Below are 27,635 nucleotides of genomic sequence, written 5' to 3' on the forward strand. Positions count from 1 at the left end.
TGGAAGCCATTCGTTGTTTTCATGACCTGACTTGAGATGGTCTTGCACGATGCAAGTGGAGAACAGTGGATTCCAGCAGAGCCAGAGTGTGGTGTTAGCAAGCTGGGCTGGTAGAAGGACCAGTTGGAAAGACGGATTGCAGCCAAGTTGTGGGGGCCTTCGCTGCCAGGCTGGGTGTTTAGATTTCAGTCTGTAGATAATGGGGAATGAATGGAAGGTATTCAGCTAGAGAGAGAGGTGTGGGGAGGATGGCTCCACTGGCAGCCCTGGGCAGCAGCTATTGGAAGAGGAAGCAGCTGGAGTTTGTGCTACTACTTCTGCTCTCAGGCCAGAAAGAAACCTCAAAAAGTGTCACAAGCAACCTTTGCCCCGCATCTCAAGCTGCTGAAACTTGGGCTGCCCCAAAGCCTTGAACTTTCTCAGCCCCTCCTAGCTGGCTCAGTTCCTCATCCGGCCCCTGGCTTTATAAGCACCTAAGATTCTGCTATCACCTTCACTAAGGGAGACTCCTACAAAGACTCTGACTCATCCCTGCCCAGAAGGAGCTGAGGACAGGATGATGGCCAGACCATACTATATGGTAGTGGCCCTACTGTTGCTGGCAGAGTTCACCAGGTTTGGAGAAGGAACACCTAATCCCGGGTTCGTGGCCAGGATCACCGGAAAAGGCCTGGAATATGGTAAGAGAGGGGTGTGATTCCTCTAGGGCTCCTTTCTGCCCACCAAACTGGTGTGGTCATCGGGTTGAGGAATCACAGGCTGGGGTTCTGCCACTGCCTGGCTTAGAAACCTTGGATATCAGCCTTAGAAACCTTGGGGCTTCAGATTCCTCATCTTGAATGACAGAAGCCAAGGATAGGACTAGATCAGTATTTCTTCCCAGGGTGGTCCATGGACCACCCATATTAGAATTGCTGGGACACATATTAAAATATAGATTCCAGAGACCCACCCAAGACTGGATGAAGTTGGATCCGGACATCTGCATTGCTCACACGACCCAGGCAATAGTCAAAAACCCTAAGGTTTGACCAAACTGCAGTCAGGGATTCCTCAAAAGCCCCACTGTATCCCACTATTGCTTCCACGACCTTAATCCGGATGAATAAATAACAATGATTGCCACTGACCTGGCACTTTGCATTCATGATCTAATTTAATTCTCAGACTCAGGTTAGTATCATCATCATCGTTGTTGTTGTTACCTTTTTATAGATGGGGGAACTGAGGCTCAGGGAGTATAAGGAAATTCCTTGGGATTACAATAGTATGTGGTAAATCCTGCATTTCATCCCAGTCCACATGACTCCAAAGCCCAGCCATTCAACTGTTATATTTAGCTACCTCCCACTGAATGTGTTAACTCTATGTTCCCCCAGCCCGTCAATATGGAGAAGCCACCCTGAAGAATGAGCTGTCCACCACCAAGTTGCCTGATTTGTCAGGAAGCTACGGAATTGGTTGGCTTGGAAGTGTGAACTATGTGTTTAGTGGGTGAGGTCTCTGTTCTCCATGGGGGCAGCAGAGGGGGAAGAATGGGGACCGAGGGTCATGGGGAAGGGGGATAAACATTGGACCATCACTTGGACTAAAGGTAAAGGGATTGTGGCCAGCTCTTGTGGGACTTTTGGAAGGTGCTATGTGTTTTTTGAACCTTCTGAATTAGAAACCATTCATCAGTTCCTGTGCCAGCCCTGCAAAGATCAGCTCTGGATTATTCCTCTGCCAGGGAAACCTGGGTGCTTTTCTTGTGGCTCAGATGGTAAAGAATCTGCCTGCAAAGCGATAGACCTGGGTTTGATCCCTGGGTCAGAAAAATCCCCTGGAGAAGAGAATGGCAACCCACTCCAGTATTCTTGCCTGGAGAATTCCATGGGGAGAGGCTAGAGTCCCTGGGATCACAAAGAGTCGGACACGACTGAGGGACAAACACACAGGGAAACCTGGCTGCTCTCCAGATCAAGGACCTGTTTGAGACGTACCATCCACCTTTCAGAGCCTGTTAGGGGTTGCAATCAAGGACTTTAAGTCTTTCTGGACCCTGTCCATATTTTATTTGCATTACCCCTTGAAGATAGCATCCACACATATCCCCAATAAGAAATGAAGAAGGAGCCTCCTGGTCTCTGGTTAACAGCCCTGGTTTCCCTTCTCCCTCCCTGTGAGATGTAACTGACCTTACACTCCCTCCAGCTTTTTCATATTCAGCCCTAGAATCCTCACCCCTTACTCTTTTTTCATTCATTCTTTGATTATATGAATTCTTCCCCAGCTTCCTCAGTGTCCGGAATAGGTTCTTGGGGATCGTTTGTCCATCACTGACAGAAAAGGCTGCTTCTTAGAATCCTTCTCAAGTCTCTCAAGACAATTTCCCTGAGATAGTCGGCAAAAAGAAGCCATTTTAAATTTATGCACAGACAGTAAATATCCAGGACATGCCACTTACAGGGAGATGCTCCTTACCACAGCCCTAGAGCACCCCCTTGCACTTGGTGTTCACAGTGAGTTACTGTGTGGTCTGTTAACATCCGGATCTACCACCAACTGTAAACTCTCCAGGTCAAGGACTGAGTTTTCAATCTCTGTGGCCCCTGTGCCTGGAGCCAGGTCTGACAGAGCAGGAGAATCTCAATGAATTTTTGTTGAGTGGACAAATAAGTGTTGATCTGACAAGAACCACCAACTTAAATGACTGCAGTGAGTAATGAAGATGAGTGTCCCAGGCAAGGTGAATGTATCCATCAGTCACTAGCTGGGAAAGTAGAACCCATGCCAGGAACTTCAGTGGAGGGAACTGCATATAAGGAATTTGCTACAAATTGAGAGTTGAAAAGCCACTTTGAGAATGATGACGCAACCTAAAATTAGCAGCAGTGAAAAGCTACTAACATCCTCTCTAAAAGCCAGAGAGAAAAAGACAAGACAAAAGACAAAATCAACCGAGTACATGATCTCTAGACAGGATCTAAGGATCTCTAGAAGGGAGCTAAGATCATGAGGGAAGGGACTGTCTGCAGGAGCTGCCCCAGTGTGGAAATGTAACCAACACCACCAAGACACAATCTGAGGCAGAGAGGAGAAAAAATATTCTGGCTTCTCCTATCCACTCATCTCTTCCCAAAGCATCCCATTGGCCAGTTGTTCTTTGCAACACCAGTTGCAAAGAATTCTGGGAAATGTGGTTTGCACACATCATTCCCAGTTAACATATGTTTAGAAGAAGGGACGAACAAGCAATGGACCTGTGAACAAAAAAAAAAAAACAAATGGCCAGAGCAATGTTTACCTGGAAGGCACCTGCCCTCTTTAAAGGGGTCACTGCTACTCACCTGCAGTCGATTGAGGCTGTAAGGGAAAGTGAACAATGTTTTATTTTAAACTCTATAGGAAAAGAAAAATGTATCTACAGCATATTTCTCATATGTGTGCCCCACAGTCCCAGGATCTAAATAGTGAGCCCTTATTTGTATTCCAAGTGGGTTAGGGTGGGAATACAAAAGGGAAGCTGAAGGATACATAACACAAAGCCAGCTCACAGTGTTACGAAAGTGAGATCCAGATGCTTGCCATTTGAAAGGGGAAAGTTTGGTGGAAAGGAAAGTTTGTGCTATTTCAGAGGCCAGCAACCAAAGGAGAGGGTGGAGTCAGTTCCAAAGGCCAACTCCCCGCTGACAATCAGTGGGCAAGAGTTTAAGGGGTGCACAGGTGGAGGGAGCGGGCTGCATGCAGAAGCGGCACAGCCAGCTCTGCCAGTCACCCTGGAACTGGCCATCCAGCGGTCTGATCAGCATCATCTTGACTCTTAAGTAAAATTAGTCTATAGTTACAGAGTTGGTTTGTTCCCATTTCTTGGAGGCTGATTCTTGGAATTACGTCATAGCTACCTTCTGGTTATCATGTGGTTAACTTCTTCCACATAGTGGGAGTTTCACTATATACAAAACGGCTCAAAGGATATGGCTCAGAATATTATCTGAAGCCCTTGAGGAGGAACTAAAGGTTCTTTCTTTAATGACTAAACTATTATTGTTTGGTCTGGTTTGACAAGTTTCCTTTGTTCCTGCGTTTTCTCACTTCTCCGATTAAAACATTCTTTGACTAAAGTTTTTCTACAGAAAGGCAGGCAGACGGCATGGGGCCAGGGGCAGACCATCCACAGGGTCCTCAAGGTGGTGAGAATCCAGTAAGTAGGATAGACAAGGGCAGCTCATGAGGGCGGGTGTCAGAGGCAAGAGGAAAGTCTTTGGTCTTGGAAGCTTGGGGAAGAAAGGCTTCCTGGAGGAGGTAAAACCTGAGCAGACCATGAAGGCTGTGAACGAAATGATTTATTTGTCCTTTTTGGTTTAAGTCAGTAAACTTGAAAGAGTGTGAGAGGCTGAAGAGGACTCTCAGGATTCATTTAGAGGACTGATGTGCCCCTGGTTTTTCTGAGTCTGATAATCTGTCTTCCTTCCCTAGAATGAGGATCCATCGCTTCTTACTCCAGGACTCTCAGCTGAGTCTACACCCAGGTCAGGGTATCAAAGCCTCCTTGTCCGATAACTACGTATCTGTCGGTGGGAACTGGAAGGTGAAAAAGTCTTTCATGTGAGTAGTATTGGCATTAGACTGTCTCTTGACTTTGGGCAAGGGCATATCCTCTCCTGGGCTTCCCTGGTGGCTCAGTGGTAAGGAATCCGCCTGCCCAGTAGGAGACGCAGGTTTGATCCCTGGGTTGGGAAAATCCCCTGGAGAAACAAACGGCAACCCACTCCAGTATTCTTGCCCCAGGGACAGAGGAGCCTTACCAGGCTCCATGTGGTTACAAAAGAGTCAGACACAACTTAGAGACTGCATAACATAAAACAAAATGTCCTCCCCCAGTGGAATTCCCTTTCTGGGTTGAAACCTCTCCAGTCAATAAATGATGCAGATCTGACCATCCTTAAGCCTTAGTTTCATTATCTGTAAAATGGGGTCAATAATAATCCACCTCATAGGTACAGTTGTAGCTTATATAAAGTAACAGTTATAAGGCATTTAGCAGTGTGCCTGGCACACAGCTAATACTCGACACCAGCTGTGTGTGCATGCTAAGTCACTCATGTCCAACTCTTTGCAACCCTACAGACTGCAGCCCACCAGGCTCCTCTGTCCATGGGGATTCTCCAGGCAAGAATACTGGAGTGGGTTGCCATTTCTTTCTCCAGAGGATATTCCTGAACTAGAGATGGAATCCACGTCTCTTATGTCTCCTGCATTGACAAGCAGATTCTTTAGTACTACCCTACCTGGGAAGTTTAAAAATTGAGACTCAGGACCCACAGTTAGTTGGTGGGGACTGAGAGACAAACCTGGGTCTGCATAAGTTTGGCTCATCTTCTCAGAGGTGACTGACTCTATACCCTTTGCTTCTCATTTCTCCCACCCAGCACCTTACACGGTACATTTGATCTGAGTGTGGACGGCATTTCCATCTTGGTTTCTCTGAACTTGGGCAAGGACCAGTCTGGGCGACCCACTGTCTCTGTGATCCACTGCCACAACTCCATCAGCCATGTTAGCATTGAAATTTCTGGACACATAAGGTAAGTGACCCCCAAACACACTTGCTGGAGATTGTCAGAGCTGCCTCAGCAGCCAGCTCACCCACGGGACGCCTCCGATGGGACATAAGAGCAAAACTGAGGATCCATCAAGATCAGAGATCAATAAACTAAGTAAGGCCTGGGGGCCAAATCCACCTGCCAACCATTGCTTAAATTTATCTATTTTTAAATATTCATTTATATATTGGGCTGCACCAGGTCTTAATCGTGCATGTGGGATCACTGATCTTGTTGCACTTGGGATCTTTAGTTGTGGCAAGCACCTTCTTAGTTGCGGTTCATGGGGTCTAGTTCCCTGACCAGGGATTGAACCTGGGCCCCCTGCATTGGGAACATGGAGTCTTAGCCACCAGACCACTAGGGAGGTCACAGCCACCAGTAAGCAAAGTTTCAGTGGAACACAGCCATGCCCATTCGTCCCGGACTGCTTTAGTCTGACAACAGCAGTGTTGAGTAATTGGCAGAGACTATTTGGCATGCAGTGCCCAAAATATTGACAATCTGGCCCTTTAAGAAACAGTTTGCCAATGCCTGGGCAAGACTGTCTTCCAAGGCAAGCCCGCATTTCAAAGTGATTTCCCTGGAGGGTCCGGTCAGTGAATGTGGGATGAACGGTGGTGGTCTGTGAGGCGACAGCCTCTCACTGGGTTTGGGTTGGCAATGCGTCACTCAGATCCCAGCAGGACACACAGGGCAACTCGAAAGGCTTAACTGACAAGAGTCAGTGGCAAACAAGAGGGGAATATTAACTGGAGTGTGGGCAGGATGAAGGAGTGGTCAGCAAGGGAGGCAAGGAGGTTACCAGAGCCTGAAGGAACTGAAATCTCAGAGGAGGGGCCAGGGGACAGGACTATAGTGGTCCAACAGGGAAGCGCCTGGTATAAGTACCCCATCTCCTCTCTCCTTCCTGCCTGTGCCTCCCACTAGCCAAAATAACCAGCAGCCAGAGAGCAAGAGAGTTTGGGAGATGAATCTCTAGACATCAGCCCTCCAGGACACAGAGAAGAGCAGAATGGAGTTGGCAGGGGAGCTTCTTGCCTGGAGAATTCCATGGACAGAAGAGCCTAGTAGGCTGTAGCCCATGAGGTCGCAAAGAGTCAGACACGACTGAGCAACTAACACTTTAACTTTTCAAAACATATATAATTAGTCCTCTATAAATACATTTTTAGTTTGGGAGTGAGGGTTTCCTCCTGTCATTTGTTACTATAAATAATGCTAGAAGAATAACCTTGGGGAATAATACCGTTTTATACCTGGTCAAATAAACTCTACGATTTATTCTTAAATTGGTATGTGCATTTTGTAATTTTAATATTTACCAACAAACTTCCCTCCAAGGGACTTGCTAGTTTTCAAATCCATTAGCAAGGTAAGAAAGTACGATCGCCATCACAGGCAGATCACCAGAGATTAAGCTTTTTGCCAATCTGAAAGGTAACAGTGTCTCAGTTTTAGTGAGTGTCTATCTTGTGAATAATGTTGTGCATCCTTAAGAGCCACGTATTTCATGTTTTCTAAACAGATTGTTCATATCCATTCTTATTCTTCTCGGTCCACCGTTCCTTCTCCCCAAGAAATGTTTAAAACTTTTGACATACAAATTCACCAGCCTCCTCTAAGTTGCAAGTTAGAGAAATTCAACTCAGGTGTTTAAGCATTGAGAAGGGACTTGACTGGCTCACATATACCTAAAAAGTCTGTGCATGCTCAGTCACTAAGTTGTGTCAGAGGATTTTGCAACCCCATAGACTGTAGCCCGCCGAGCTCCTCTGCCATGGGATTTCCCAGGCAAGAATACTGGAGTGGGTTGCCATTTCCTCCTCCAGGGGATCTTCCCCACTCAGGGATTGAACGCACATCTCCTGCATCGGCAGGCAGGTTCTTTACCACTGAACCACCAGGGAAGCCCCAAAAGTCCATGGAGGAAGCCAAAGCTGTGATTGGCTTCAGGTGTTTGATATTGCCAGGAATCTCTCTGTCTCCTGGGTCTAGGTCTGACAGGTCAGTCTCAGACAGGGTCCTCCACTCTTAGAGTGGCAGAGATGGTCGCAGAAAGCCAGGTTTCCTTGTCGGTTAGAGCCCATCTCAGCAAGCAGGAGCAGCCTTTTCCGTAGGGCTCCAGGTAGAGCATTGGTGAATAAGAACTTTGACCAAGTTCTTGTTGGTCAATGTGGGGTCACAAGACCATTCCTTGGATCAATCATTTTGGACTGTTATTGGCTGAGCCAGGGTCTAGGGCCCACCTCTAGACCTAGGGGTTAGGGGTAGGGTTAGTCCCACTGAACCACCAGTTCTGGAAATAGGAAATGAGTGGATTTTAAGGAAGGAAAAGAATATTGGAGATGTTGATGTATATAGTTAATACCACACCCCTAACTAGCCTACTCTCACCTATATTTCTGATTTAGCAGCATACTATGGGTCACCATCCCTCAGATTAAGTTCATCTGGCCAGGTCCCTTCTTGGAATAGCACACAGGAAAGCTCAGATCCAGGGGTAACCCTTCTCTTGGGAAGTGAAAGTGAACGTGTTAGTCACTCAGTCATGTCCAACTCCTTAGGGTTCCATGGACTTGTAGCTGGCCAGACTCCTCTGTCCATGAAATTTGCCAGACAAGAATACTGGAGTGGATTGCCGGTGCCCCCCTCCAGGGGGTCTTCCTGACCCAAGGATTCAACCCACATCTGTGTCTCCTGCCTTGGCAGGCGGTTTCTTTACCGCTAGCGCCACCACTAGCCCTCTCTTAGGAGTCTCAGCTAATCATAAAGTGGGTTCTGACCTGATTTCCTCTTTTCTCCAGCTGGATCCTGAACCTCTTCCATGAAAGAATTGAAAACAACATCAAACCCATCTTGGAACAAAAGGTAAACAAAAGGATGAGCAGATTTGTAGTTAACACACAGATCATCGGCATGTACACGTTTGGTGTGTAGACAGGCTTAGCTCTTAAATATGTTGTCACTGGAATTTGCTTAGCAAAACCTTCTTCAATCATGACGTAAAGGATAATGTCAAGGCTTTTCCAGATTCGTATAACCACACATGCTAAACTGGCATTTGGAACCGAAAGAGTGATATCTTTGTTATAAATAATGTTAGATACAGAGAAGTGACTTTAAATCCTTTCCTCACAGCATATACAAAAATCAACTCCAGGCGGTCTAAGGATTTAAATGCCAAAATAAATCTAAGAGTTTCAGGGAGAAAACCTAGGATATCTTTCTTATCTCAAATAGAGGAAAATATTTCTCAAATAATGTTCCCTCTCCTCACCCCGTAAAATGCACCACAGTGAAAATAGCAGTGAGGTCAGCCCTTGGTATCTCTCACCTCTACAAAAAGCCTTGGTCCTAGAGGCAAAGAGGTACCTCTTCCATTTCCCTCTGTGTATCTTTGGGCAAATTGAGGGACCCCTGGAGTCTCAGTTTCCTCGTTGGTTAAATGGAGACAATAACCCCTATTTTGAAGGGAGCTGTGAGGATTTGGTTGGATAAAGGTACTCTGGGTGTGTTCAGAGGGCTCACGTTATTACTGTTACAGAGTCATTTCCCATCTGGGTTTCACCTGCTTGAACCCTCACTGTTGAGCGCATGAACTCTGTAAGCAGATACTTTGGGTTTAAATCCCAGCTCTGCCACTTTGCTGGCTGTGATGCCTTGGTTAACTGGCCTAACCTCTCTGGACCCTAGGATTCTTATCTATAAAATAGAAATAGGGCTTCCCTGGTGGGCCGGTGATTAAGACTCCTCACTTCCACTGCAAGGGGGCAGGGTGCAGGTTCCTTCCCTAGTTGGGGAAGTTCTTCATGCCGTGAGGTGCAGCCAAAAAAATAATAGAAAGAATCATAGCACCTACCTTGGAGGGCTATTGTGAGGACCATACGACATCATAGCTACAGGCACTGACCAGTGCCTAGTACAGAAGAGCAGCTAGGTAAAGGGGGCAAGCTTAAAAAAGGGGGAGGGAAAGCTTATTTTCATAGACATGTATGCTCCTGTAGCCCTGTGCAGCAGGTTGAGGCCGTATCTGCCCTACCTACATAGGAAACATGGGCCAGAAAAATCCGGGTGCCATGTGTCCAGTGGGAAGCGGGGCAGGTGTCAGAGAGACTAAGCACAAGAACAGACAGTTTCCAAAGGTGCAGTCACTGACTGGCCTCCACGGGGCTGTGAGTGCAAAGCCCCAGGTGGCTCTGCAGAGAAGGGGGCTGAGGGTGGATGGATGCAGGCCTGGAAGGGCTGGCTGCCCAGGAGTGCTGCCTTTACCCTCTGCTTCAGGAGAAGCCAGGCCAGGCGCACCCGACGCAGGCTGACTTGGAGTTTGCATCAAACAGTGGTTCCCAAGGTGGGGACAGCTCCCCCATAATCATTCAAATTATGCAGAATGATAAAATGAACAAGGGATTCCCTACATGGTCCCTTTTCTGTTTCTTCTCATGTCAAAGGGGAAGTCTCCATTTAGGGCTAATACATGCTGAACACTTTCCTTTAACAAAGAGGGGGCATTATCTTGTGGGCAGCTATATCTAGCCCACCTTGCAGAGTGGCTTTTCAACCCCTTGGACTCTTTTTCCCAGGTATGTCCTGTTTGTGCCAAGGGATAACAGTTTCCCTTTGACAACAGTGAGAGTTTTCTGTATTTTTTATTAAACATCTGTAGCTTTTAGGGGCTTCCCCGGTGGTTCAGACAGTAAAGAATCTGCCTGCAGTGCAAGAGACCAGAGTTTGATCCCTAGATCAGGAAGAAAGGAAATGGCAACCCACTCTAGTATTCTTGCCTGGAGAATTCCATGGACAGAGGAGCCTGGCGGGCTACAGTCCATGGGGTCACGAGTCAAACACGACTAAGTGACTATATAGTTTTTAAAAGGACACTTGGTATAAAAGAAATATTAATTACTTTAACAGGTAAGAAAGGAAAATTCATAGAAATGGTATAGATAAGGCTAACGTTAGGAAATGACAAGCTTCCAACTTCTGGGATCTCCCATTTTTGACGTGGAGGAGGAAGCTGGTGGCTGGCTGAGGAATGGAATTCTCCTGGTTGTGCTTTGAGGCGCCCTCTGGTGGCCCTAGTGAGTACTGCCTGCAGACCAGGCACCGAACTCCTTCACAGATCCGCTAATTCCAGATGGCAAGGAATCCCAGTAGGAAGAGAGGGTGAAGCAGCAGGAGAATGGGGCGGTGGAGCCTCTGATATAAGAGCTGCCTCCCGCACCTAGAAGCTCTTCTGTTTTGTCCCTCTGATCTCTCTCTGTCTTTTTTTCTTTTCTAAAATATTTTTTGATGTGGACCACTTTTAAAATCTTTATTGAATTTGTTACAATACTGCTTTTTGTTTTATACTTTGGCTTTTTGACCAGGAGGCATGTGGGATCCTAGCTCCCCAACCACACCCCCTACAATGGAAGGCGAAGTATTAACCACTGGACCGCCAGGGAAGTTCCCCCAACCCCTGCTGTCTGATAAATGCACACTGCACTTCTGCGCACTTAGCAACCAGTGGGCATTGAACTGAAGACCATGACAATAGCAGACTTCAGGGCAATGCCGACTTGACCACCATCTGCTTTTAATGAGGGTTCCAGAAAAGTCTAGGAACTTAAGCTGGGCAAACACAAATGGGCAGTAACCAAGTGCTGTGGTTGATGGAGGTCTCGTCTCCATTTTCATCATATTCCCCCTCCTCTCCACTCACCTGCCTACAGGATGGGCATATGACCCACGGTTCCTGAAGTGGCGGTGGGGAAGTGGGCAGGGACATGGCCTGGGAGGGAGATGGGGAGGGACTCACGTGACTGTCTCGTCCACTTCCGGCAGATCTGCGAAATGGTCAGGAAGTCAGCAATCTCCCGCCTGGAGCCCTATCTCCGCACCCTGCCAGGTTTGGAGCCCTCCGTTCTCCTCCGGGTGCTGTCAGGTGCCGCGGCACCCAGTGCCCCTGGAACCATCACCATCATCTCCCAAGAACCCTGGGAGAACTTTCCCCATCGAGTATTTCTCCATCCTACATGTGGACATCTGAGGGTCTGCTCTCTGGAGACGGGGGCATAGGTGATCGAGGGTGGGGACTCAGCAACCTGCTGGGTGCACCGGTGGGCAATGAATTACAAACACATGGGAGAATCACTTGCTGACTCTGTACTGGCTGCTTGAACAAAACAGGGGTGCTCTGAGATTCCCATGCACCCCTGAGCCTTGCCCATCCGGAGTCCACAGTACCTTGTACAATCATACATCAGGTCAGGTCCTCCCCTCTTCTTAAAGCCATCAAAGACTCCCCTGACTATCAGAATAACAACTCCACAGTGGGTGAAACAACATCGCATGGGCAGGCCTGACTGCAGCTTCGTCATGCTCTGGGCAACGTGGCTGCCACATGGGTCCCTGTGATTCCACTAATACACCGTGTCCCATACTTCTACAAGATCTCTGCGTGTGTCATTCCCTCTGCCAGGAACATCCTTCCCCGAGTCTCCCCTTCTGCCCGCCCTGCCAACCAATTGACACCTATTCCTCCTTCAGGTCTCGGCCCAAGCAAAACCTCCTCTGACTCTATATCCCCCATATCACCCCCTTTATATGGCTAGCATCATCCTGTGAATTTATGCTACCTAGCAGAGTTGTGATTGTATATCTATTTGCTCAAATACTTGTCTTGTTTTCCCTTTTGGATTGCCAGCTCCAGAAAAACAGAGACTTTGACTCTCCTACTAACCTGTTTCATTAGCCTCTTGCATTCGTTGTGCCTGGTATATAGCAAGTACTCAATAAATATTGAATGAATGAGTGTATGAAGCACTCTTTTTGTGACTGAAGTTACCATTGATCAGCACCAGCCCCATTTTCACTCTCCAAAGGCTATATGGGAAAAGAGCTCGATAGATTTGCACAGTGCACAGCTTGAACAACTGTGTTTGGCTCCCTTGTTCATAATGCTGTCTCTCTCCTGCTCCACAGTCACCTTGATGCTTGACCAGATTGCCGGCATTGACTACAGTTTAGTAGGAGCTCCCCAGGTGACCTCCCAAGGCCTGGATACACCCTTCAAGGTAAGGGGCTGTAGAGAAAGGGCTTTGGAGCCGGGGGCTGGCAGAAAACCAATTCTCCCTCTCAGAGTTGGCTTCTCCTCTCCTCCAGACCATCTGCTTGTCAGTCCATGTCCCTGACCAGTGCCCACAGTGGGAAGATGTGATACACAGCACACACTGCGGAACAAAACCCAAGATGAGGTCTCTGAACCAGCACGGTAAATCCGTCTGGAATCCAGAAGACCTGAGGTCAAATCCCTAGCACTTATGTGCTGAAGAACCTTGGGAGAATTACTTAACTTTTCTGAGCCTCCATGGAATTTGAATAATAATAGCCTTATATCATAAAGTGACTGCAGGAATTAAGTGAGATGTGTATACCGTGCATAGCCAAGTGCCTGGCACATAGTATGTATATGGGCACCAGTATTATTACCTCCTGCCTTACTCCCTATAGTAGACTGAAGAATGGCTCCCTTAGAGGTCCGTGTCCCAGTCCTCAGAATCTGAACATTTTACTGTATATGGCAAGTGGGATTTTGAAATATACGGTAAAATGTTTAATTAAATGAAGGGTCTTGAAACAACAAGATTATCCTGGATTAATGGGCTAGCTGTTGTCATCACGTGCTGTGCTTAGTCACTCAGTCACTCTTTGCGCCCCCAGGCTCCTCTGACTGTGGGGATTTCTAGGCAAGATTACTGGAGTGGGTTGCCATGCCCTCCTCCAGGGGATCTTCCCAACCCAGGAATCAAACCGGAGTCTCCTGCATCGCAGGCAGATTCTTTACCAGCTGAGCTAACAGGGAAGCCAGTTGTAATCATAAGGGTCCTTATAAAAAGGAAAAGAAAGAAAAGAAAGTGAAGTCACTCAGTCATGTCTGACTCTTTGCGACCCCATGGACTGTAGCCTACCAGGCTCCTCCGTCCATGGAGTTTTCCAGGCAAGAGTACCGGCATGGGTTTCCATTTCCTTCTCCAGGGGATCTTCCTGACCCAGGGATCGAACCTGGGTCTCCCGCATTGTAGGCAGATGCTTTACCATCTTTTACCATCTGAGCCACCAAGGAAGCCCCTTATAAAAAGGGGACAGGTGATAAAGGACAGGAGGTTATGTGACAGAAGCAAGAGCTTGGAACGAAAGGTCAGAGTGATGCAAGGGAGGGGCCAGAAGCTAAGGAATGCAGGTGGCCTCTACAGGGTAGAAAAGGGAGCAGATTCACCCTGGAAGCCTCAAGAAGGCAGACTTGCCAACATCTTGAGTTTTAACTTCTGACCTCCAGAAATGTGAAGGACTACAATCTCTGCTGTTTTAAACCGCTAAAATTACGGTCATCTGTTACAGCGGCAGTAGGAAAAGAATACACCCTGTCTTCATTCTGGTCTTTCCCACAGCCCCTGTTGAGCCAGGTCCTGGACTGTCACCCTCTCCAGTTTTATTTATTTAACTAACACCTAACACTTACAGGGCTTCCCTTGTGGCTCAGACAGTAAAGTGTCTGCCTGCAATTCGGGAGACCTGGGTTTGATCCCTGGGTTGGGAAGATCCCCTGGAGAAGGAAATGGCAACCCACTACAGTATTCTTGCCTAGAGAGCCTGGTAGGCTACAGTCCATGGGGCAAAGGGTCGGACACGACTGAGTGACTTCACACTTTCTTTACATGCTTTTTACTCTGAGCGTGCATGCTAAGTCGCTTCAGTCATGTCCGACTCTTTGCAACGCTATGGACTGTAGTCTGCCAGGTTCCTCTGTCCATGGGATTTTCCAGGCAAGACTACTGGAATGAGTTCCCATGCCCTCCTCCAGAGGATCTTCCGACCCATGGAGTGAACCAATGTCTCCTGCCTCGGCAGGCGGATTCTTTACCACTAGTGCCACCTCGGGAAGCTCATCTCACTATAAGCCAAGTGCTATTTTAAGTATTTGTACAAATGTTAATGTATGTAAATTTCATACCGCGTCTATGAAGTAGAAACCATTAGCATCATCCCCACTTTTTAAATTTTTTAATTAATTTTTTTGGTGGTGTCGGTCTTCGTTTCGGGACATGGGATCTTTGCTGCAGCATGCGGGGTTTATCCCTGCGGCACACAGGCTCTCTGGTCAGAGTATGAGGGCTCCAGAGCACAGGCTCCGTAGTTATGGCAAATGGGCTTAATTGCCCAGTTGCCCCCGTGGCATGTGGGGTGTTAGTTCCCCAACCAGGGATTGAACCCGCACCCTGTGCATTGCAAGGCGGATTCCTGACCTCTGGACCACCAGGGAAGTCCCACAACATCTCCATTCTTCAGGTGAGGGAGTTGAGGCACAGAGAAGTCAGAGACTTACCCAAGATCCCAGAGCAAGTAAGTGGCAGGCCAGGATCCAAAACCAAACAGTTAAGCTCCAGAGTCCATACTTTTCGCTGGGCAGTGCTCCTTCCCCTGCATCCTGGGCCTGGAAGAACACAGGACACAGCTCCCACCCAAAGAAAACAGTCTACGATAGGGGAATTTCAGGTAGCTGTTAGGGCCTTCATACTGTAGGGCCACATGAATCTTCAAAGACATCAGCCCTACAGCCTAGAGAGGAATCGCCAGCCCAGCCGCCACCTGGGCCTGACGTCTCTGGTAGGGACCCTGGTGGCCGATGTGTCCTTTCGTCTGCAGGGTGAATTCTTCGGCAGAAACTGGAACACCTCCGTCCCCTTTGATGCTCCACCCATCACGCTGCCCCAGAAACATGACCACATGATCTACTTTGCTGTCTCTGAATATGCCTTCAACACGGCCAGCAGGGTTTACTACCAGGCCGGGCAGATGAAATTCACCATCCAAAATAAGCATGTGAGTTGGGGGGGAGGAGGCTGGGGGTCCCTGAAGAGAAAATCAGATGGGACAGTAGATCCACTGTGAGTGCTCTGGGGAGCCGGGAGAAGAATGTGGTATTTGGAGCCTGCCAAATAGGGGTTCGAATCCAGGCTGTGCCTCGGTTTCCCTCTTTGTGCGTGTGAATCCCAAGCATGCCTATTCCCCAGGAATTATATGAGAGACAGCCTGTAAGAACTTGAAGTCTGATGCGTGTATGTATGTTAGCTATAGTAGCAGTATGTTCTTTTTCAATTTTTATTTTTGGCTGCACCGTTTGGCATGCGGGATCTTAGTTCCCTGGCCAGGAATCAAACCACCACCCCCTGCATTTCGAGCTTGGAGTTTTAACCACTGGACCACCAGTGAAGTCTCGATAGTATTTTCAAAAAATAACACAGGCTGTGGTGTGTTGTATCAGGCACTCCAAGCAGCAGATGCCAAGACAACTTCAGACTTATAAGAGATTTATTAGGAAAACACCTAGAGAGATAACGGGCATTGGAGGATGGAACAGGTGGGACGAGCCCTTGAAGTGAAGTTGCTCAGTCCTGTCCGACTCCTTGCGACCCCATGGCCTGTAGCCTACCACACTCCTCCGTCCATGGGATTTTCCAGGCAAGAGTACTGGAGTGGGGTGCCATTTCCTTCTCCAGAGGATCTTCCCAACCCAGGGATCAAACCTGGGTCTCCCACATTGTAGGCAGACGCTTTACCATCTGAGCCACCCGAGATAACTGCAAAGCAGAGGGAAGGAAGACTCAGCGGCAGAAGTGCTGCTGAGTCTCTAAGTCTCAGCTAAGCCGAAGGGGAGCCCCAGCACCAAGCTTGCTTATTGGAGGAGTGTGTATCAGGCGGGCATCAAAGGAGTCTGGCTCCAAGGTGAAATCCTATGTGTGATCTATTAGGTCCACCTGCAGGCAGTTACATTGAGCTTTACCTGGCAGGCCTCACCCAGTCCAGACTTGGTTCATGGCCAGTGTTTGCTAGTTTCCAGACTGAGGTGCCCTTAGGGACTCAAGCCTGTGCCTCGCCTGTCAATCTGCATTCCTAGCCTTGATACGTCCCATTCAGAGGCCTATTTGTGGAGGGGGAGGGGGTAACTTCAGCTGAGATCCCTTCCTGGGGGCCTTGAAGACAGCTTTCTCCAGTTTGACTCAATAGTCAGTACTTTTTCTTTTTTGGCCTCCTGGTACTTCCCTGTCTCCTCCACCACCTCCCACTGGGTCCATGATGGCATCCTATGTCCTGCCACAGGGAAAAGGGGGACACAGCAGGGCCAGCACCCTTTCCGGTTTACCCTCTTGCTTCCTCTCTCGCAGTAAGCAAATGAAGCCTTGATCGTGACTTTCAGTTTGACTCGTTGTCTTAAGCGATCCCCTTGAATCCTGAAATCTGACAAAATTCTCGAGCTCTACCACGTGGGCTGTGCCCAGTCAGGGGCTGGGAGCTGTCTGGGAGAGGGTGGTCCCAGTGTGAATGGTGTGAGGCCTGAGTGTGAGGCAGGGGGTGTGGGAGCCTGTCAACCAGCTGCTTTGCTCACAGCTGATGCCTGTGAAGGGAGGTCTGAGCAGGGCACTCTCACAGCTCCCAGTCAAGCACTGTGATAAGTGCTAAGTAGAGCTGGATTGTAAAGAAGGCTGAGCGCCAAAGAACTGATGCTAGCGAAGACTCTCGAGAGTCCCTTGGACAGCAAGGAGACCAAATCAGTCAACCCTAAAGGAAATCAACCCTGAATATTCACAGGAAGGACTGATGCTGAAGCTGAAGCTCCAATAGTTTGGCCACCCGATGCGAAGAGCTGACTCATTGGAAAAGACCTTGATGCTGGGAAAGATTGAGGGCAGAGAAGAGGGCAACAGAGGATGAGATGGTTGGATGGCATCACAGCTTAATGGACACGAGTTTGAGTAAACTGCGGGATAGTGAAGGACAAGGAAGCCTGACGTGCTATAGTCCATGGGGTCCCAAAGAGTCAGACAACTTAGTGACTGAACAACAACAATCAGTATCAGTTCAGTCGCTCAGTCGTGTCCGATTCTTTGTGACCCCATGAACTGCAGCACGCCAGGCCTCCCTGTCCATCACCAACTCCCTGCAGCCCAAAGGAACAGTGGGGATCTTTCTTTTTAATATTTGCTTATTTAGCTGCCCCAGATTTCAGTTGCAGCATGCAGGATTTTTAGTTGTGGCATTTGGGATCTAGTTCCCTGACCAGGAATCGTACTTGAGCCTCCTGTATTGGGAGCATAGAGTCTTAGCCTCTGGACCACCATGGAAGTCCCAAGGGTGAGGATCTTGAAGGGGGAAGAGATGGATCAAGGGTGAAGATCTTGAAGGGGGAAGAGATGGAGAAAGGCGTGCTGTCAACAGTTATAGGCAGGGCTCACCAAGCTGAAAGATGAGCAAGTCCAAGGCATGGGTAGAGAGTAGCACCATGAGAGACTTCTGGCCAGAAAAAGAGTTTGGGGTTGGGGAAAGCCATATCTGAAAGCACGTTAAGTCCAGACTGTAGTGGTTACCAGCTCTTGTTGGCCCTTTAGGGGAGAATCCTGAGAAGTGATGAATAACAATCATAGACATTTATTAAGCCCTTCCTATGTTCCAGGCCCTGCACTTAGCTCTTTACCTTTAGAATATCTCGTTCAGTCCTTGCACACCCTGTACAAGTGCTATTATGATCATCCTCCTTTTCCAGATACAGAACCTAACGAAGTTTATCAACCATAAGTCAGCTAAAAACTGGCGGAAGCAGCATCTGAGGCCCCATTGCCTGACCTCCAAGTCCACGCCTCTAACTACTCTGGCATCCTGCTTCTCAACTGGCTTTTTGCTTGGTGTGTTGCAGATTCCCTTGGACTTCCCAATCCAGCTGCATACCAGCTCATTCTGGGCCATTATTCCTCAGGTAAGACCTTAGGACAAGCCCATTGACATGGGCCAAATGTTGAGATTGTGTGTGGACATCTACAAGCTGTGCATAAACTTTCTCCGAACAAACAGCTTACTTATTAACATAGTGGATAAAAGTAAGCAACTAAGTAAGTTATTAAGATTTTTTTGCCTCAAAATTTCCATCATTCTCTGACTTCTGGAGGCATAAAGACACAGGATCCAGATTCAGATTGCCTGTGTTTGAATCTGGGATCTGCTGTTTCCTGTCTTGGGAACTCAATCTTGTTGGGCCTCAGTTTCTTCATCTATCAAATGGGAACAACTCTAGTACCTGCCCCCACTAAGTTGCTGCTGGATTGGTCGTCATCAAATGGGGGATAACACTCAGCCAGGACAAATATTCAGGATCCTTCCAGGGTGCAAATGGGACATATTGGGCAGGCTAATAACTGGGGTCTAGACCAACAATCAGTATTTGTTTGCTGTTTATGTATAGCAGAGCTGAAAAGTAGCAGGAGCAGAGTGGAGAAGAGTTCTCAGCCTGCCCTCTCTTGAGCCAGGCAATTCAGCTCTGGCCCCAGATTTGCACACTAATCAACACAGTGTAGGAGGCAGTATAGTGACCATCCACTGTTATTGGAGCTTGCCCATTGTGGTATTTCTACCCATGCCGATACATTATCAAAGTGCTCTTTGCAACCATAAAGCCATCCACTGAAAAAGAGTTCTAAAAATATAATTCCCTACTAACAAATATTTGGAGAATATGAGCTAATTTTTTCTCTCACTATTTTGAGTGTTTTTTCTTCTAAATTGGATATTGTCACATGTATGAAATTTTTGGCCATTTTCATGGAATAAAGTGAAACTACATTTTGTGTGCATATCCCCATTACTATTGAATTTTAACATGTATGCATTTATTTATAGTCATTGGTATTTCTTATCAACTAAATTGCTACATTAACCACTTGATATATTTTATGTATTTTTTAACTTAATATATTTATATATATACATATAAAATTCCCATCATCCTATGATTTTCCACTGCCAGTTCAGGGTCCTTGAAGATTTGAGTCTTGAGGGTTCTGCCTATCTGGGCTTCCCTAGTACAGCTCAAGGTCCCTCTGTCTGTCTCGTATCCTCTCCTAGTATCTGCCCTATTTTTCCAGCTGGCCATGTTGTATCCTAATATGGAACTAGAGCTTGAGACATCACCTGAATCAGCTCCATTCCTGACATTCACTCCCGGAAATGTGACGTTCATGCCAGTGATGGACATCCAGGCCTTCGTTCTCCTGCCCAATTCTGCTGGCCGCAAGTCCCTCTTCCAAATCAGGGCGGTAAGCCTGAATCTGTCCAGGGCAATAAAAGGTCATGTTTGCTATGGATAGAAGCTCCTCCCTTGGCTAAAGGACTGGGAGACTACACAGCTGAAGGAGCTGAAGGCTATTTATTTCTGGTGTGTTGTGAGTGGGTCTTGCACACTTGGTCTGAACAGCCAAGCTTCCTGATATAGCTAATCAAATCATAACACTATCAGAGTTGCAAGAAACCTTAAAAGTCATTCACTCCAGCTGAGGTGGAAATTTTTAGCTTTCTCGCTGTTACATTTACTTAAATTGAAATTTTATTTAATTTAAAGCATTGTTGTTGTTTAGTTGCTAAGTCATGTCAGACTCTTTGCAAACCCATGGACTATAGCCCTCCAGGTTCCCCTGTCCATGGAATTTTCTAGGCAAGAGTACTGGAGTAGGTTGCCATTTCCTTCTCCAGAGGATCTTCCCAACCCAGGGATCAAATACTCATCTCTTGTGTCTCCTGTATAAACCTATTTAAAATGTTATAAATAAAAATCATCAAATTACCTTTATAAAGAAAGTATAACATTTAAAGAACTTTTAAAATAGCAATACTGTCCAAATTCATTCACAGATTCAACACGATCCCTATCAAAATCCCCTCTACTTTCTTTGCTTCCGATGAAGGGAGTGAGTTTCAATCCCTGATCAGGGAACTGAGATCTGGGAACCCACATACTGCATGTGGGGCCCAAAAAAACAAATAAACAAACAACAAAACCCTCCTTTCTCCACCCAAAGAAACAGAAAAACAAAGTCTAGTAAAATAGAAAACTTTTAGACAATAATTGTTTTACCATAGCTTCCTGGTGGTTCAGATGATGAAGAATCTGCCTGCTTGAAGGGAGACCTGGGTTCAATCCCTGGGTCAGGAAGATCTCCTGGAGAAGGGAATGGCTACCCAGCCAGTATCCTTGCCTGGAGAATTCCATGGACAGAGAAGCCTGCCGGGCTACAGTCCATGGGGGTCCCAGAGTTGGACATGGCTGAGTGACTAACATTTAACTTATTGCTAAACTCCAGAGAGAGAAGAATAAATGAACTAGAGAATAGAACAGTAGAAATCACCCAATCTGAACTATAGAGAAAAAAACAGACCGAAGAAAAAAAATGAAAAGAGCCTATAACAAAAGATCTAACATTCAGGCCATCAGAATCTCAGGAGAGGAGAAAGTGGGAGGGGCTGAAAAGTACTCAAAGAAATAATGGCTGAAAATTTCCCACATTTAGCAAGAGACAGACAAAGCTGCAGATTCAAGAAGCTGAGCACATTCCAAACTAGATCAACCCAAAGAAATCTATGCCAAGACACATAATAATTAAATTTCTGAAAATTAGAGGTAAAGAAAAAGTCTTGAAAGCAGCAAGAGAAAAAAAAAAAAAAACACCTTATCTCTAAGGGAAAAACTTTTCCAATGGCAGCATGTTTTTCACCAGAAAACATGGGGGTCAAAAGAAAATGATTTTTTTTTTCTTTTTCTTGGTCGAGTCACTCAGCATGCAGGATATTAGTTACCCAACCAGGGATCAAACCTGCAGTGGAAGTGCAGAATCCTAACCACTGGACTGCCAGGGAATTTCCAGACATGATATATGTCAAGTGCTATCTTAGCTCGGGCTCCCATGACAAAATATCATAGACTAGTTGACTTAAACAATAGAAATTTATTTCTCAAGTTCTGAGACTGGGAAATCCAAGATAAGGTCGGGAAGTAACACACATTGCATTGGCCAGAACTCAGTCACATGGCCATACATAACTGCAAAGGAAGCTAGGAAATGTAGTCCAGTGGGTTGTCTTACGAAACTTGAAGCCAACTCTGCCACAGACCCTTCCCTGTTCATCTTCAATAGTTCTTGGCCACTGTCCAAACTGATAATGACCTTGTCTATGCCTAAGCAGCAGCCAGCCTTCTGTCCTTTGGTAGGGACACAAACAGTGTTCCGTTTTTCCTACCACAAGCCTCTGGGATATCAATCAGGTTTCAAAGTGGAGTTGTTCAGTAATGTTGCCACAAACACTGAGTCAGGTGTTGCAGGTAAGATCTCACCTCCTGGAAAGAGGAAATGGACTCAGGTAGAACAGCTAACCATCATAGATAGGACAGGCTTTATGGAGCTTCCTGATATGGTCACCTGGTTCAACCCCACATCTGTAACGGGTCAACCTTAATCATTAAACATAGATGTCAATTACTGGTGTCTTTAAATGTCCCTAGGGCTTGGGGACTCTGAACTTTCAGTGGCCTGCTTACAGATGGACAGTCTCCCCATTCAAATGCTCTGTGTCTTTAGTCTGGCCTTATTTCCCCCTTCCTGATGCTTCCATGAAGATGGAGATGTCTGAAACCTCAGCTCACCTCTCTTTAAAGTCATCTGTGGAGCCACCTCCCTGCTGCCTCCTCAGTCCATAATCCTTAGGCAGCTGCTTTTTGCTCATATGTCCCACGTCTGGCTGTGGTATCTATTTCTGGAGATTTGTCTCACTCTTGGACCCAATAGCATGTCTTCATGGGCCGAGAATCTGGATCATCCTCTTTTGCTCTTCTAGAGTACCAACATCTCCATCACCATCAATGTGAACTCCACGAGGATCACTGGTTCATTGACCACAGGGAGGTAAGAGGCCATGGGTTGGGGAAGAGGGGAGAAGGGGGTGGATTGGTGCTTGTCCTAGCAGTGTCCTCTTTTCAGAGCCTTCACCTGTGCCCCATGTTTCATCCACGCTATGCTCTGCTCCCTGCTGAGGCACACGTGCAGTGGCTTCCCTAGGAGAATGAATTCCTGGTCTCAGGGTTAGATGCTGTTGGCTCATAGAATGCCCTGACCCTGTTAAAATGAACATCTCCTTAAGAGATCTTTAAAAAAGAGAAGCTGGGCTTCCCTAGCAGTCCAGTGGTTAAGACTGTGCTTCCAATGCAGGGGGCACTGGTTTGATCCCTGGTTGGGGAACTAAGATCCCATATGCCAAGTGGCCAAATTAAAATAAATAAATACAGAAATAAAAAGTTAACAATGAGCATTTGGGGCTCTTGGAGGTCCCGGAATTCAAGTTTATGCATATGGCTTGGGGGTCTCTGCAGTGTCAGAGAAGACAGCCAAGGGCTTAGAGTATGAGACAGCAAAGCAAGGAGAATTCATGAGGACCTCACACAATTTTACCAAGGAATTATCAAAACTCCCCTGCCCTGTGAGTGGAAAACAGAGAGATTGATCCAGGGTAATTAGAATTTCTGAACAAGGGGACCAAATCAGCAGCCAAGGGTAAGCCTGGGAGGAGGGAGATCAATATGGTGGGTTATTTGGCTTTTATAGTGACAGAAGTCAACGTGCCAGCATCATTTATGGTGCCTCTCTTTTCTATATTTATTGTCTATTGCCATGCTATAAAATAACGCATGCTCATGACAAGGAAAAATTGGAAATTACCAAAGTATAAAAAAAAAAATCAGACAAAATTCCCCCATCATTTTGCCACACAGAGATCATCACCGTTAATAGTTTCATGGTTCCTTCCAGTTTTTTATACATTTTTATATCATTGGAGGCATACATCACCACTTTTTTTTGTATTCCACTTTTTCTGGTTAATATTTACATTATCATAATTTCTTCAAATTATCAAAGAGCCTCAGCGAACAATATTTTTAATGATGTCACTTCTTAAGTCACAATGCATGCTTCATATTTATTTATCTGACTGCATCAGGTCTTAGTTGGAGCACGTGGGATCTTCATCTCATCACTCGGTAGCTGTGGTGCAAGGACTTACTTGCCCTGTGGCATCTGGGATCTTAGTTCCCTGACCAGGGATCCAATCCTGGATTGCAAGGTGGACTCTCAACCATGGGATCACCAGGGAAGTCCCACACAGTGCATGCTTAAAGGCTTAAATCCACAAGCACATTGCAGAGGAACCCTTGGGTATCCAGCCCCCACAAATGCCCTTGCCCACAAGTACCACATGCCCCACTGGTGGGGGAACCTGGGGGAAAGTACCAGCCATAGCGTGGGGTGACATGTGCTTCTCTTTCTGCACAGTGACCTGAAATTGGAACTGAAGCACTCCAACATCGGTTTCTTCAATGTGAGTGGTTTTCCTTCAGCATTTCTTGAATGTCCTCTCCAACCAGGGCTTCGTGGGAAGAAGCTTCATGGAAGGGCTCCAGGAGAAGCAATGAGATCCCAGAAAAGATGCACTGTAGTCTTGCAGGAATCAGGATACATCTGAAAGTTAATCATCCAAGAAGGGCAAAAAGAGTGACAGGACGTGAATGTTCAGAGCATGAGATTTGGAGGATGATGGGTCTGGGCTCGTCCATCAGCTCTGCCACTTGCTACCTGTGTGACCGTGGGGAAATCACTTAACCTTTCTGAGCCTATTTCTTTGACTATAAAATGGGAATGATAATAGCATCTATCTCTAATGGGGACTGCAGTTTGAAATGGGGCAATGAATTCAGTAAGACACCTTGACCAAATGTGTCACACATATTACACTCTCAGTATATGTCACTATAACAAAGGCCAGGTACACAATCTCTTCTCAAAAGCCCTTGAGACTGATGAGTTTCAGAACTGGGAATTCTTGGGAGGTACTGTGGAGCATGCCCCCCTGGATCTGGGGCAGCATTCTATAATCAAACACACTCATAGTTTTGCAACAAAATTTTAAAACATTCAAATAAAGTAGAATTTTAAAAAAAACACCCACTAAATAGCACCAAGACAGTTCAAGTCATGTTTTGTCACAAAATGTGCCTATGTACACCTGTGGAGAATGAAGTTCAGAGATTTGGGATTTGGGAATTGTGAGCAAGGAACCATTTATGTGTCATGGTGATGGTCATTGTCAACCTCTATTTTGTAAAAGGGATAACAGGCTGATGTCTTCAGAGTGGGGAGTCAGATGTTCTTCCCATGGATTTCTGTTTTTTTTCTTGTCTTACTTGATTCCTTTGCTCTGGCCCCTTCTCTGCTCCAGGTGAATTTGATGGAATCCATCTTCAATTACTATGCACTCCACACGGTATACCCCTCTCTCAATGGTAAGAATAGCTGCTACAGCCTGCCCCATGCAAAAGCTGAATTCTTCCCTTTCTGTAGGACTCATGGTTCATGAATTCATTCAACAAGGTGAGCCTCTCTTCTGTGGTGGCTGGGGGATTAGCGATGCATGATCTTTGCCCTCGTGGTGCTCACATGTTGTTGGGAAGGCAGACATGTAAATGACAATGGTTAGATAAATAACACCACAGAAGAAAGCTGTAGGAACTAGAAGACTGTGGCAGCTAGGAGGAGGCACTGAACACGACTTGGAGGTCAGTCTAGAGGGCTGGGTTGAGTCCCAAAGCGCAGGAGTTAGCCAAGGGAGACTGAGCATTCCAGGGAGTGCTGTGGAGAGCACCTGGAGTTAGCACATTTTAATTTTTATGTTGGGCTGTGCTGGATCTTCATTGCTGCGAACGGGCTTCCTCTAATTGTGGAGATCAGGGGCTACTCTCCAGTTGTGGTGCTCAGGCTTCTCATTGCAGTGGCTTCCCTTGCTGCAGAGCACAGGCTGTAGGCACACGGGCTTCAGTAATTGTAGTGCGTGGGCTCAGGAGTTGTGGCTCCTGGGCTCCAGAGCATGGGCTCGGTTGTGACGGTGCATGGGATTAGTTGCCTCACGGCCTGGGGGATCTTCCTGGACCAGGGACTGAACCCTTGCCCCCTACGTTGGCAGGCGGATTCTTAACAACTGGACCACCAGGGAAGTCCTGGAGTTAGCACATTTGGGTCCTAGGGTGAGGCGAGGTCACTGACTTGCTGGATGACCATGATGGAAGTAGCTCTTGGGATAGTGGCTGCCTGTGAACCCAGCGTGCCTCCTCCGATGCCAGGGCCTTCTCCAACTGGCCTCACCATCTAGCTTTTATGACCAAGAGATACAAGCAGCAAAACTGGCCTGGAAAAGATAAAGTGGAGGAGATGGTGGTCCTTGGGGTTGAGTCCTTGCATGTAAACACTGCTCGCTGCACGTCCCAGCCCAGGCCACTTTAGATAGCAGATGAAAGGGGGCTCTTGAAGGGGCCAGTAGAAGCTCAAGAGGCTGAAGAGTGGAGGACAGATGTGCCCTGCATCCAGTAGCATGCCACATGTCGAAGCAGCCCACTCTCTCCTTAGCCAGCTGCAAATGCAATGTTCTGCATCTTCACATCTCCTTCATCTCCTCTGACCAGCGCACTGCTCTCTGCTCTTTATCTTTCAGCAAAGCTTGAGGAGGGCATCCCACTCCCTCTGCCAAGGGACACCTACCTCAACAGCTTGGAGTTCCAAATCCACGAGGTCAGTGAGAAGTGGTGTCTGAATTGGGATCTCTAGACCTTCTGGGATATTTGCTTTAGGGCTGATGGATACTCAGGGGAGTCCCTGACCCTCACATAGATCCTGAACTGAATCCTCATAGGAAAAGAATTTTTGTTTTAAATTTTGGAGTATAAATGGCACGTTTTGATGATCTGGAATCTTGGCTTCAGTCAAATAGCTCAGCTCCCAATAATTCAGTTCAAACATGATAATGGAGCATCTTCAGTGTACAAGGCCTGTTAGCCATTGAAGGCAGGATGAGGGTGTAAAGGGGTCAGATTAGATGGACCACTTGAGCTGATAAGGGGCCACCTGAAAAGCCCAGAATATCCGTGGCTGTGAGCCCCCACTAGGCCCCTGACCAGGCTTCCCACCCTGCACGGGTGGTCCTGAAGAAAACCTGACTATGCTTTCTGGTGGAAGAAACATACCAGGGGCAGAACCAGGGACAAGCATAGGACACTTTCTGATATAAATCCAGCAGTACTAGTTTACCGGTGTCATCACTGTGTAGTATGTTTCTTACTCCAAGGTAAGGGCTACATCCTTAGAAATTAATTATGTGAGGGGAGTAAACTCAACCAGCACCAGTGTGTACATGGTTCTCCCAGGGGGGTAAAAAATTGAAGCAGGAAAAGGACATTCGTGGATGTCTTCCAGAAGTCAGATCAGGAAATTGCAGATAAATTCCTAGGGGCAGGCAGCTGAGGGGCAGTGTTTAAGGCCTCCACGGGCTTGGTTTGTAGACTGACTTGGTTTTTGATTCAAGTGAGAATTTGTTTTGTCCTGTTAAGTTTTCCCTTTCAGGAAGCTCCGATGCTGTGCAGCTCAGAAAATGATCTTTCTCGTCTTTTTTGCCTTCTTTCCAGAACTTCTTGTTCTTAGGGGCCAATGTTGATTAGCCTGATAATGGAAGAGTAACTGTGGCTTGGAGGAGTGGACGACACAAGTGGACTGCCCTTGACCTTGCAGGGGTCGAAGCTGCCTCTTCTCCCATGAGTGTCCTCTGTCCTGATGGACGCAGGAAACAGCTGATGCCTGAAGACACACCTGACTTCCTCCACCCCTTCCTGTGTCCCTACACGTTCTTTCAGCTGTCCTCAGCCTTTCTCTGGGGAGCCAATTCCAACTCCTTGCCCGTGGTCCCCTAGAAAAAACTTCAGTGATGGAAAAAAACACGAGCAGTGTTCAACCACCATGTAGCCCAAAGCATGCTGCTCAACATTAAACATACATGTGCAACTTTGTCGGAGAAGGCAATGGCACCCCACTCCAGTACTCTTGCCTGGAAAATCCCATGGACAGAGGAGCCTGGAAGGCTGCAGTCCATGGGGTCGCTGAGGGTTGGATACAACTGAGTGACTTCACTTTCACTTTTCACTTTCATGCATTGGAGAAGGAAATGGCAACCCACTCCAATGTTCTTGCCTGGAGAATCCCAGGGATAGGGGAGCCTGGTGGGCTGCCATCTATGGGGTCGCAGAGTCGGACATGACTGAAGCAACTTAGCAGCAGCAGTGCGACTTTGTAGACGTTATTTGATGTCATGGTTAAAGGA

At 47.0% G+C, this 27,635-nt stretch overlaps 1 protein-coding gene across 1 annotated transcript; it reads left to right on the top strand.

Annotated features, from left to right (window-relative positions):
• The first annotated feature begins 556 nt into the window (after nucleotides 1-556).
• LOC128057995 (lipopolysaccharide-binding protein-like) lies at nucleotides 557-26,979 on the top strand. Its single transcript, XM_052650371.1, has 15 exons — nucleotides 557-680; nucleotides 1,380-1,494; nucleotides 4,459-4,587; nucleotides 5,412-5,567; nucleotides 8,393-8,456; nucleotides 11,412-11,475; nucleotides 12,552-12,643; nucleotides 15,273-15,449; nucleotides 18,319-18,378; nucleotides 19,541-19,711; nucleotides 22,281-22,348; nucleotides 23,771-23,816; nucleotides 24,714-24,777; nucleotides 25,980-26,056; nucleotides 26,947-26,979. The coding sequence occupies exons 1-15, from the start codon at nucleotides 557-559 to the stop codon at nucleotides 26,977-26,979; spliced, it is 1,440 nt and encodes a 479-aa protein (XP_052506331.1).
• Nucleotides 26,980-27,635: the final 656 nt, after the last annotated feature.

The sequence above is a fragment of the Budorcas taxicolor genome, chromosome 13 (genome assembly GCF_023091745.1).
Source record: "Budorcas taxicolor isolate Tak-1 chromosome 13, Takin1.1, whole genome shotgun sequence".
NCBI lineage: Eukaryota > Metazoa > Chordata > Mammalia > Artiodactyla > Bovidae > Budorcas > Budorcas taxicolor.

What these genes read in the sequence shown, in the direction of transcription:
- LOC128057995 (XM_052650371.1), top strand. Translation starts at nt 557, where the DNA reads ATGATGGCCAGACCATACTATATGGTAGTGGCCCTACTGTTGCTGGCA. An exon ending in CCCTCTTCCAAATCAGGGCG is followed by an intron (nt 19,712 to 22,280) that starts GTAAGCCTGAAT and finishes TTGCTCTTCTAG; the next exon opens with AGTACCAACATCTCCATCAC. An exon ending in TGGAGTTCCAAATCCACGAG is followed by an intron (nt 26,057 to 26,946) that starts GTCAGTGAGAAG and finishes CCTTCTTTCCAG; the next exon opens with AACTTCTTGTTCTTAGGGGC.